The sequence below is a fragment of the Quercus lobata genome, chromosome 2 (genome assembly GCF_001633185.2).
Source record: "Quercus lobata isolate SW786 chromosome 2, ValleyOak3.0 Primary Assembly, whole genome shotgun sequence".
Lineage (NCBI taxonomy): Eukaryota > Viridiplantae > Streptophyta > Magnoliopsida > Fagales > Fagaceae > Quercus > Quercus lobata.
In genome coordinates this window covers 22,644,576-22,657,584 of record NC_044905.1, presented here as the reverse complement: position 1 = coordinate 22,657,584, position 13,009 = coordinate 22,644,576, and the positions used below count along the sequence as shown (strand labels likewise).

The 13,009-nt window shown below is 34.6% G+C and overlaps 1 protein-coding gene across 1 annotated transcript; it reads right to left on the bottom strand.

The window, feature by feature from the left end:
- Positions 1-5,313: 5,313 nt before the first annotated feature.
- LOC115974993 (caffeic acid 3-O-methyltransferase-like) lies at positions 5,314-10,112 on the bottom strand. The gene is made up of 4 exons (XM_031095613.1): positions 9,655-10,112; positions 8,874-9,184; positions 5,842-5,906; positions 5,314-5,739 (listed from the first exon to the last, which is right to left on the bottom strand). The coding sequence occupies exons 1-4, from the start codon at positions 10,080-10,082 to the stop codon at positions 5,443-5,445; spliced, it is 1,101 nt and encodes a 366-aa protein (XP_030951473.1). The 5' UTR covers positions 10,083-10,112; the 3' UTR covers positions 5,314-5,442.
- Positions 10,113-13,009: the final 2,897 nt, after the last annotated feature.

Sequence of the window (13,009 nt, the reverse complement as noted above, 5' to 3'; positions counted from 1 at the left end):
ATTAAATAGAACCTTGGTTATGCCTAGCCCCTTGGACCAAATGCTTTGGGTAAATAAACACTTATAATTATGTAAGCCTACGGTGGAATGGAGTGCTAAATGAAATTCTAAGTATGGTGGCCCTCTTAGATCATATACTCTGGACAAATATGAACTTCACTATCATTTGAGGCTAGGAAGAAAATCCAAAAGTACACATCATCCATTGAGCTATTTACCTAAGGTATACAAGGTTTGCTTTTTAGGTTTAGTAACTAGATGCCAAGTGCCACAAACAAGGTAAAGTTGTCCAATTACTCTGCTAACTACATGAAAGTTTATTTGAGTTAACAACCAATTATTACTATTAGCTTTTGTCAAAGAAGGAGTGTTCACCCTTAGGAGCATCATCAATTTAAAGTCTCGGCACAAGGCAAAATAATAACCACAGCTTACCAAAGACAAACATTGCAAGAAAAACAGAGGTCCACAAAGGCAAAAAGTAATATCTTTTCATTCAACAAAAGGAAAAGTACATCATGGATTGGGGCATACTGCCCTAAGGAAAAAGTACAAAGAAAGAAAGGAAAAAAAAAAAAAAAACCCTAAGGAAAAATTACAAAGAAAGAAAGGAAAAAAAAATCCTAAGCTAAAAGTACAAAGAAAAAAAAGAAGAAAAATCCTAAGCTAAGCCTTCACCGGAGAAGGGTTTTCTTTGCTAACCAGTGGGGGAACGGGAGGATCAGCGGCCTTCTTCTCTTGGGCCACGACCTAAGGCTTGGCCGGCTCAGACTCCTTCGCCTTAAGAGCGGCTTCCTTGCCTTTGCCTTTATCCTCTGGTCGGGCTTTGCTCTAGCCAACCTCCTTACCTTTGGCCACTTCCACCCCACTACCTTAGTCACCGCCTTGCCAGGCCCTTTAATGGCCTCGAGAAGGGGAAGAAGGGCTTGGGTGGGAGAAGGCTACTTAGCCATAGTTAGAGCAGGGACGGCTTCCTCGAGGGCTACCTTAGGGGCTTCTCGAAGGTCTTCAGGATAATAGATGTTCTCGGCTTTCTTCCACTTTGACTCCGTAGGGGCTCTAGCCATGTTCAAGGCCTCAATCCAGACCTCAAGGTTGTATTCCCTATAGACCCCAGCCACTCTTCAGTCAGCTGGGCCTCGGTCTCTTGCACTCGAAGTTCATAAAACTTCTGCCCTACAATGTCCGCAACTGCCTAAGCCACCTGGGTAGCCTCCTTGGTCTTGGACAGCTCCACCTTTAGCTCCAACACCTGCTGCTTGGCTGTGGCTAGCTCTATCTCGATATAGTGGAGCCTTTGGCGCTGCTCCTCCGTTTGGGCCTCGACGTTCCTAAGGCCAGCCTCCGCACTCCTCCGGTCCCTATCTGCGGTAGCCAGCTTCAGAGCCAACTCCTTGATCTTGCTCTCGGCAACGGCAAGGGACTTGCTTGCCGCCACGCGGAGGTTATCTGCGAGCCTCACCTTGTTGTGGGCGTCTTTCACCCACTCCTCGGCAGTGAAAACCTCCTGGATGGCTTGCGCAAAGACAATAAAAACACTCCATGAGATAAGTAAACAAAGGACTAGCACGAGATCAGTAGGACCAAGCTGGGAAGCTCACCAAAGCTAAGTCCCTCTTTAGGGACATAAAGAGATCCGACTACCTTATGTTCTTCAAGGCATCCATGTCCTTAGGCAGCAGGAGAGGCCGTTCCAGAGCCTCGGCCATGTGATGGGTGTGACCTCTCTAAAACTCCCTGATGGAGGAGCTCCAGGGTATCGCCGCTCCATCCAACTCCAGTCGAGGGTTCCAAGCTAGATGGCGCATATCGGCAGAGTGCTTGGCCACCTTACTCTCAAACAAAGAGGCCCTCCCTTGGCCCTTGGCCGTCTTCTGCTGTTTGGGCTCCTTTTGGGGGACCACCTCCAACTTCTCAGGCACCTCATTCTCCTTCCTTTTCTTCTTCATGTTGGCCACAGTGAAAGGGTTAACTGTAGGAGGAGGAGGGAGAGGGAGAGTAGGAAGAGGCTAGGATCTTGAACTGTCCTTGGATGCCTGCCCCTTATCTTTGTCCACGAGGAGCTCACACAAGCCCTTCTTTCTGTTCAGAGCCATTTCTTCTTCCTCCTCGGAACTGTCGTCCACTTGGGCAACTATGAGTTTGGGGGAACGAACAACGGAGGACCTATCAAGCTTACCCTTCGAATCTAAGACCTGAATCACAAGCTTTTCTTGCTCCTCTTCTTCTTTCTCAAGACGAAATTGGTCTATCTCATTCTTAAGTGACAAGCACGAGGAGGCTGTCTTTTCTCTTAGAGCCTCTACCTCATGAGGGGAACGATGAAAGGGCAGCTCAACTGGCACGATATCTTTTCAGGCTAAAAAACTGAGCACCGAGATGTCTATTTGAGCTAGCCAAGGATCGCCTATTCTTATCGCGTAGCCCACGTCCTGAAACTTTTCCGACAAGGGCTCGAAGTCGAGGATGAGGTGGACAGGTCTCAATTGCTTGTCTTCACTCACAAACACATTGGATCTCAACACCTTGTTAAGGTCTGAGACGTTGATGAGGTTAAGGCTGGGAGCTACGTGTCTTTTATCCGCAAAATTAGTTGAGAAGTAAAATCACAGTCAGAATAATGAAGCCATCCATCAAAAATAAATGGAATACTAAAGGAAAGGAGAAAGTAGCAAAACTACAGAGCTAATGCCCATGTTAAAAAAAAAAAAAAAAAAAAAAAAAAAAAAAAAAAAACCTAAACCTAGGGTCCCTGCCTAGCTCTCCCTCCCGGATTGGGTAGTGAAGACCATCATGCCATTCACCCGAGACTATCAAAAAGTCATCCTTCATGCCCTTGTTGGATTTGGAAAGGCACGAGACGAGCCTGACAACAGAAGATCTAGACTTAAGGTAATAACCTGAGTCTGCGAGTAGGTGGCACTTGTACATCCAAACAATGTCGTGCCAAGTGAGGTTTAGCCCCATATGCTCATTGATAGAGTCCACACTACCCAAGACCCTAAATAGGCTAGGTGCGCATTGGTGGGGGCATAACCTATGGATCAGATAGTCCCTAGTTACTCTACCCATGGGAAGCCTCATTCCCTCTTCTATAAAGGCAATCATGGGAATGACGACCTTCCCTTCCCCTCTGTGGGTAAGCCACTGACCCGGAGCACAGTACCGCAAGGAAACTCCCTAGGGAATGTGGTACCTAGCCCTAAATCCTCCATACCAACAGGAGAATCTATGAGGTGAGTAAATCTACCCATCTAAGCAAACTAAAGGGAAAAGAAGGAAATATTTCTGAAAAAGGAGTAAAGAGTATAAGGTCGAGGAAACTGGCTGAGAATAAAAGAGCCTAGGAACGTGAAAAACTTACAAGAATAAGGACGAGGGTTACTTTAAGGGCTCCTCGAAGGTTTGAAGATTTAGGAAATCTTGAAAGCTGGAGAGTTTGGGAAGTCTTGGGAGTTCAAAGATTTGCAAAGTAGGAGAAAATGAACCCCCTGAGCACCTTATATAAGAGGTAAAATTTGGTGGAAGTTATCCCGCCCAAAATTTGAGGAGAAACGACAGTCGTAGGATCTCCATCTCACTGTAGGACATGGGGAACAAAGTGCCGCCTGGAGCATTTAATGAGACGTTGCGGACTCCGAAGCGCCAAAACGGTTGCAAGACACGCGAAGTGACACTTTCACGTGTGGAAGTCAAAGAAGCATGTGGAATTAATGATCCAAAGTCAAAACCCCATTTTTCTCCTCGGATAAGAGGAAAAAACCAGAGTTTTGATGGGCTATTGTGGGGCACTAGAATTTGAATAAGGTACTTGTGCCACGTGTCATACCCATGGCCGAGGAGTCCGTTATTGCGCCGAGGAGGTCACACGCTTGGACAACAGGGCCACGTCAGTGGCACGTTACCAACGGAGGTCATACTGCAGAGAAAGAGTTTCGAGAGGGAGGGTTAGCCCTAACATGATTGAAGGGATGGAGGCTACCACCACATTTAATGCATCCCACCAAACCTCCTGGCTGCATTTATGTGGAGAAGACTTCTAAACAGTGTTGCCTTGGTTGCCTCAACTCACAAGGGGCTTAGAAAGGTGTCTGATGAGACTAGCAATCAAGTAGTGGCCTGGACGATCAACAAATGGAGAGCCATGATCATTTAAAGGGTGCTATATAATGTAAGAGACCCTTCAGGGAGAGGGGATCGAAAAATCTGAGAGAACACACTGTAGCAACAAGAACTGAAATTGTATCCAAATTCAAAAGAAATAAATTCAAGAATCATTCTCCTCAGACTTCACCGAGGAAGGATTTCCTTGCTTTAAACTTGTCTTTCTTTGCTTTCTTAATATCTTTGATCTATTGTGCGCGTTGCCTGATCCATTGAGACCTAGCTTAAGTCCACTCTCTACAAATTCATTGTGTTGGGCTCTTTGGGCCTGAATCCTTCTACCCTTTAGGCTCAGGAACCAAAACCACGCCCTTACAACTATACAAAATCTTTTTGTTTAAAAATATTACTTTTTGTAGGTTCTTGAAGAGCTCAACCTTCCTATACAAGTGAAAATTTTGAATGGAAAAAAATTTATTTTCCAATCAAAACTAAATGACTATAAACTCTATTATAGAATCTGACAAAGCAATTTAAACTTGATAAAAAGACAAAAGTACGTATTTATTTATTATAGCAAAATTATTAATTTGGTATTTTACCTCTACATGTTATATTTTATTACATTCATGGGTTATATTAGTGGTACTACAAATGATTGTGAGAGCAACTTATCAAGTGAACAGAATAGTGATTCTACAAAGTTACAAAAAATTGATGTTGAAGGCAATATACAACTCACACCAAAATTTGCACTCAAGGAGAACAAAATGAGTTATTCAATGACTACTACAAAGCAATAAAAGAAGAAGATACAAAAAGTTACTTAAAATTGCCAAAAAAAAAAAAAAATCACAAAAAATTATGAAAAACATTTTTTGTCTTGCAATTGATTGCAATTGTTATTTTAACATTGCAACATTTATTGGATAATTGAGGATATTAGGTGTTTGAAATCCTAATTTTTATATAAAAAATTTTAATTGATATTTTCCATTTACTAAGGCAACAAAACGAAAGTTTTTAAAGCTGTTTAGCACTGTGAACAACATTGCATATGTGATAACTTAAATTCTTCTTTTATTGTTGGATTTCTTTTCATAGTCAATAGCTTTTCCATGCATTGCACGGGTTAGCGACTAATAGTACATAAGTTGAAGAAAATAAAGATAACTTCCGCAACCAACCAGAGCATAAGCAAAACAAAACTATGGAATGTATAGCCATCAATATGTATTTATTTATGAAATTCACTTCGTACCAACTATTACATGAGATGGAGTTCGTAGAGATAAAATACAAAGCATAATAAGTGCAGCAAAGCTACAGAGGGTAAAATTATTTATGGAACTCCATTACTGCCCAAAGAGCATAAGCACAGAAAACAACTTGAAATTTTGAAAATCCGGATTCCTTGCACAAAGCCTCAAATTCTTTCTCGGTTCTCTCCTGGCCTTCAAGGTTCAACAACATGCTGACGTCAAGACGAGAGATATATTGAGAAGCCATACTTGACACTGTAGCTTCTGGCATGAGTAGTTCAATAATAACTACCTTCCCATTATCTGGTAGTGCTTTATAGCAGGTCCTCAAAAGTTTCTTGCAGTTTTCATCATTCCAGTCATGGAGTATATTCTACAAGTGAAAAAATGCAGACACAAAAATGATTACTTTTGAAAAAATTTACCCAAAAATTCTTTATCATCATCTACTTTAAACACATTATCCAAATTCTACCTTCATTACAATTGCATCCCCTTTAGGTACATTGTGAAACATATCTCCTCCCACGTGCTCAATACCTGCATAGAATATGAGTTGTGCTCTTCATTTAGGAAGAATCCTTGTGAACAGGACCAGCTTGATAGATGCCTAAGACAATAACTTTAAGTGATATATATATATATATAGAGAGAGAGAGAGAGAGAGAGAGAGATGTTGTATTCAAATCTTGCTAATATCTACGTTTCAGTTGATTATATGATTAATTCACTTAAGTTTTCTTGTAATAAAGTTAATCTTAAATAGGATTTCATAAATTTTAATTTTAAAATACTTCAATATGTATAAAAAATTGTAACAAGAGTTATCAATAAAACCGTGTTAGTGATACATGCATTTGGAAAATAATTAATCTAATTTTTTTATATAATTCACTTCATCAATTGGATTTTTTTTTCTAATATTTGTAAAACTTCTTCAAAAACTTATAGTTTTTGAAATAAATATAAACCATCAAAAGTTTCACCTAGATTTTTTTAATTATAATCAGTATATTGCTAGTAATGAATTTCTCAAGATATCCTTTTGAGATTCAATTCATTCTTCTATTTTTTTATTCTTCTTAATTTTTTCATATCCTAATTCTTATTTTTCAAGAAATTTATTTTCAAAATAATATTTACAAATAAAAAAAAGGCACTATATAAAATATAAATTTATAAAATGACTAGAATAAAATAAAATTTAAAAAGTAAAATAATATAACCTGACTTATCAAATGCAGTATTAGAATTTTATTTATCAATAGAATCTCTCAATAACCTCAACCTTCACAAGATCCGTCCATGACTTTCCCTTTGCACAAGCATAATAAGTTTCTTAACCCACTAATAATACTTTATTGTTATCATTTGATGAGTTTTTACTTTTTAAAACCCATTTCACTCTTAGTTATTACTATCCCTTACTTGGCACCACTAGCATGTTGGGTTTCTTAACCCTCTAAGAAAACTTTTTTTATTGTTTCTTAATTCTTATCAAAGGTCTTGTAGTTGAATTGACACATTCCTATGCATAAAGTACTTGGGAGTCTAATCAGTAAAGAGTTTGTGTTTCGGGATCAGCAACATATTGCAATTATCTAAAAAAATGATTCTTAATTCTTCAATAATTCTTTTTTTGTTTGTTATCGTTTTATGAGTTTTTTTTTTTTTTTTTTTTTTTTTGGAGAAACAAACACACATGCTCACACACACAAAAGGGAGAGGCAAATAGGTTCTAACACAAGTGCACACCACAACTCTACTCAAAAGACAAGCACGACACACAGAGCATTGAATACTCTACTCAAACCTAAGAATTAAACGAGAATCAAACCCTCATGAGATTAAACAAGCACGATTGAATCAAACCTCGAACAAAGACGGAAATCAATGATCAACATCGAGTGTTTTTCGAGAACAAAACTAAATAAGCACTACCGAATCAAGTTTTGAGTGAGATATTTTGATAAAACACGATATTTTGAGATAAAAATTAGGATTAACTGAGCACGGCCAAATCAAATCCCAAGAAATATTTTGATAAAAACATGATATTTTGAGATAGAAACTAGGATTAAACGAGCACAGTCGAATCAAATCCTGAGAGATATTTTGATAAAAACACGATATTTTGAGATAAAAGCTAGATTTTTTTGGATATACATCACTGTCAGGTTTAAAGCATGTTTTGTGTATCCAAGAGTTAGGCCCTTTTAGATATATACCACTGTCAATTTCTTTATTTATTTTTTCCCTTCAACAGTATATTAGAATTTGACATACGCTAGTTGCTGAGCCTTTTTTTTTTTCTTTTTTTTTTAGAATACTAAGTATTTGGATATACGCCATTGTCGGGTTTAAAACTTATGCTGTGTATCCAAGAGTTAAGCCTTTTTAGATATACACCATTGTCAGTTTATTTAAGACATTCTCCCATCTCCCTCTGTGTGTGTGTTAAAATATTTAGTATTCTCAAAAGAAAAAACAATAAGTTAATCCCACATCGAAAAATGAGTATCAGTTAAAGAGATTTAAAGTCTGTCCTATGTATCTAAGAGTTAGGCATTTTTGATATACACTACTGTTAATTTCTTTAGTTTGTGAGCCTTAACAGCAGTTCCTACCAAACAAAGATACTATATGTTTAATAAGTAGGTGTTTAATGAATTATAAACAAATTTAATAGTAATATAGTAATATATATATATATATATAAATTAATAAGTAAAACTTAGAGAAAATCCAATTATATTCTACAATTGAAGACATTCTCCCATCTCCCTCTGTGTGTGTGTTAAAATATTTAGTATTCTCAAAAGAAAAAACAATAAGTTAATCCCAAATCGAAAAATGAGTATCAGTTAAAGAGTTTTAAAGTCTGTGCTATGTATCTAAGAGTTAGGCATTTTTTGATATACACTACTGTTAATTTCTTTAGTTGGTGAGCCTTAACAGCAGTTCCTACCAAACAAAGATACTATATGTTTAATAAGTAGGTGTTTAATGAATTATAAAAAAATTTAATAGTAATATAGTAATATATATATATATATATAAATAAATTAATAGGTAAAACTTAGAGAAAATCCAATTATATTCTACAATTGAAGTCCAATTTTGCGCCATGTATTCTAAATTATTTATTTTTAGAGAATTTTATTTTTTAATTTTGAAGTCAAATGTGAGACCATATCATAAATATCTATCCAAATGAATTATTGCGTATAAAAACTAAATAGTCAGGAATTAATTAACACAAAAAAAATTAAAATTAAAATTGACAATTTACATTTTCTACTTAATTAATAATATTCTTACAAGACTTTTTAAAAAATTAAAAAAATATATAAGAATGACTATTAATAATATTTAAATTATATATGTAAGAATTATACTATTCATTTTAATGTATATTTTTTTAAGTATATCCATGTATATGCATGAGGTTACAAGTTAGTATTATTAAATAAATTAATCCTACTATAAAGAAATTAAGAACTTTACCAGGATAAGATTGTGCGCTTTGTATCACATGAGGCAAGTCAAAGTTAATGCCTTTAATGGAAGGGTACTTGGAAATGACCATGCTTAGGCATTTCCCATTTCCGCCCCCGACATCAACCAATGATGTTAGCCCCACAAAGCCTTGGTATACCTCAAGAATTTTCGACAGGGCTATTGTGGAAAGATCAGCCATGCTCTTGTTGAAAAGTGTGTTGAAAGCTGGATCCTTGTCCATATATTGGAACAAGGACTTTCCATGCACTCTTTGAAATTGATTACCACCTTCAAGAATGGCATGCTTCATCCGTAGGCTGCGACGTAAAAACAAATCAGATAACAGAAGGAAATACAATACACAAGTAATATTATTTTGATTCATCATATATATATATATATATATATATATCAACATATGGCAAATTGGCAATATATAATTCTTTTTTCCTAAATATATAATTTACTACGGATTAACAAATAATTTTTTTTTAATTTACAACAACGTAATATATAAATAGTAACGCTATGAAAACAATAGTTCTCACAACTACTCATAAAATTTGTCAGATTTGTTTTAACATCACTTTTATTACACATCAATCACAATAATTTATATTATCAGTTTTGAAAAATATTATGTTCCGATAATTATTGATATTGGGATTCCTAACGGCATAAATAAGAAGTAACAGCCAGCAAAACCATTCAATTATGATGAAATGTTAATGCCCTTTTTTGCATCATATTTTTGCATTTATACAAAATCAAGGAGACTCGTGTATACCTGGCATCCCAAAAGGCTCGGTGAGAAATGAAAGCTGAAAGAGAAGCCAGGGAACTGCCATCATCTTTTTCAACAAAGAAGTAAGAGGTTGGTGTGAGTCCATAAAGTCTCTCAACCCTACCATCTTCAAGTGTGTGGATAGAGCATGTCAAAAGGGAGTGACTAACAAGGACTCGCAACATGCGATCCAACCTAGAAGGTGTATCAGACTCAGAGTCCTTTGTTGGAAGCTGAGAAGCAATTTCAGAAGTTGTGATACAAGCAGCAGGGCCTGCTCTAGCAATAATCCCAAACAGGTCAAGCTCAATGGCTGCATTTAGGACACAAGAAAATATTTGGGCACTGGAGACTAGGATAGCCTGGAGGCATGCCTTATCATCTTCACTAACACTAAGTGTGGGTGTAACTTTGTTTTCTAAGGAACCCATTTTAATTTGCTTCTTTCTCCCTTTTCGTTTTTCCCTCTCCTATAAATAGGCCTTGCATGATATATATCTTGTGGTGTAGATTTAAAACCAATTTTTCTAAAGCCATCAGGTCAAAGTCGTCCTTGTTGCGCTAATACAGTGACCTTAGACCACAAACGTGCTTAATTAGAATTTTCTACTATAGTAGAAAATCCTAGTAGAAAATTCTAACTACGTGCAATAGTCCATCACTCCAAAGCAAAGTCACCATCCAGCTTGTTAAATATACTGTCAGAACACTTTCTTTTTTCTTTTTTTCCTCCTCAAATGTTAGAGATACAATAATTTTTACAATAATAAAGGTAGTAAATTTTTACTTATTTTTACTTGGACTCATACTAACATTATTTTTATATCTATTATTAATAGTTAACCACCTCAATAATTATGAAATTTTTTGTGACCTTATATTTATTGATTTTTTTTTTCATGTTTCTCACCATTTTAATTAGTGGGTCCTGAATTTTACCTAAAATTTATTAATAGTTAACCACCTCAATAATTATGAAATTTTTTGTGACCTTATATTTATTGATTTTTTTTTTTTTTCATGTTTCTCACCATTTTAATTAGTGGGTCCTGAATTTTACCTAAAATAAAAATAATAAAACTTGTTGACAGTACGAAAACCCCAAAGTCGTCACTATATTTTTTCTTCCCTCATTTTTTTTTTTTTCACAATTTCAAACTCTGGGTTTTTTCTATTAACTTAAATTTTAAATATTTAAAATAATAGAGAAAACATGTTGAATAATATATATATTTTTAAAAGTAATCAAGGAAAGTGAACATTATAAACTATTTTGTAGGTATATTGCTATACTCTCAACACTTCGACTAGCCTCTAAGCACGCGCGTGCTCAGAGGCTCTTTGATTTTTTTGGTAAGGATTAATTTAGAGTATTTATTATAATTTGGGTTTACTACATTCTACAATCACAAAAAAAAAAAATAAATAAAATAAAAAAATAAACCTAGAGGTGTGATGAAAAAATTATTTCACCATACATAATACTCATCACACCCCTAGGTTTTTTTTTTTTTTTTTTTTTTTTTTTTGTGAGATTGGAGAATGTAGTAATCCCAAATTATAATAAATGCTCTAAATTAACCCTTACCAAAAAAAAAAAGCCTCACGCGCGTGCTTAGAGGCTAGTATTCTGTAATTATTATCCATTTTTGCCAATTTTATTTATGTAGTAATCAATGTGTTATTGATTAGAAGATGATGCTATAATTTATTATTAACCTTTAGGGGAGGAAAAAAAAAGATCCATTGAATAAATCTTATAAATAGTGTATATATTAAAAATGTATAATGAAATTGTAACAATAAAACTACTTACAAAATACATGTGATGACCTTCACAAAAACTATAATGAAGAAGTTGATGGATCAATGTAGGAAATTGAAATATTTACAACAAGTAAATCTATAAAATAATTCACTACATCTGAAACATGGAATAGGTGAGCATACTCATAACATAAGCCAAGATAAGCATACACATAACATAAGCCAAGGTAAGCACAATTCATACAACATCAATAAATGAGAATGATTTAATAATTAAGATTTATTTGTGCCAACTACTTACTACACATTCTAAAGGGTTCATAATTCTTGAGTTGATAGATAGATAATACTGGCACAATTAAAAGGAGTATTAGGAAAGCTATGGTTTTGATTTTTTTTTTTTTTTTTTTTTAATTCCATATCAAGAAGAAAGAAAATTATTAGGTACTCTCGGAGTACCATAAATGCGTACTCCCTCCTCTCACATGAATGGTGGGTCCCACCATGAATTTAATTAGTGGGACCTACCATTCATGTGAGAGGAGGAAGTACACATTTATGATACTCTAGGAGTACATAATAATTTCCCCAAGAAGAAGGGGACTTTAAATCACTAGGATTGAAAATGGAAACAGTAGTGCGAAGAGACGAAGAAATCCAGGCGGGTATTGTTTAATTTTTGTGTTATTGTTTGTTCAATTCATTTGTGTCACACAAATAAATTACCCTTTGGAATTCAGAAGCAATTATCTATCTTTAAATTGGAAGTGAACTTGAAATAGGAAGTTATATGTGTAGTTGATTATGTTGTTAACATAGATGCATCCGGTTTTTTTTTTTTTTCTTTTTGGTGTGGTGTTGTTTTATTTGTGATAGTTATCAAGTTATATTTAATCTTAAAATGTAGTGTTTTAATCCTAAAATTTAGCCTTGAACTACACATCCATAACAAAAACTTAAAAAAAAGCTTATATTTAAAATTTAGCAACTACCATTTTTTTTCCTTTTACGGTAAAAGACTCAGTTATTTGTTGTTTTAGTGTGTGTGTGTGTGTGTTTTTTTATTTATTTTTTTATTTTTTTATAATAATTTTGGTGGTGTTGTTGTTGTTCTTTTATATTTATTTATGAAATTTATCAAGTTAAATTTAATCCTAAAATATAGTGTTTTAATCCTAAAATTGAGTAATATAGTACACATCCATAATAAAAAGTTAAAAAGGGTTTATATTTATTTATGATAGTTATCAAGTTAAATTTAATCCTGAAATGTAGTGTTTTAATCCTAAAATTTAGTAATATAGTACACATCCATAATTAAAAGTTAAAAAGGGTTTATATTTAAAATTTAGCAACCACCTTTTTTTTTTCTTTTATGGTAAAAGGCCCACAGTTTTTTTGTTTATTTATTTATTTATTTTTTTGTGTTAAAGGAAAGGCTCAGAGTTATCAATTTTTGTTTAATCCAAAATTTTAGTTTTTTAGTCCTAAAAGTTAGCCACTTACTACACATCCATAACAAAAGTTAAAAAGAACTTAAATTTAAAATTTATCATCTACCTTTAAATTTGAGAAAAAGTATGTAATTTTT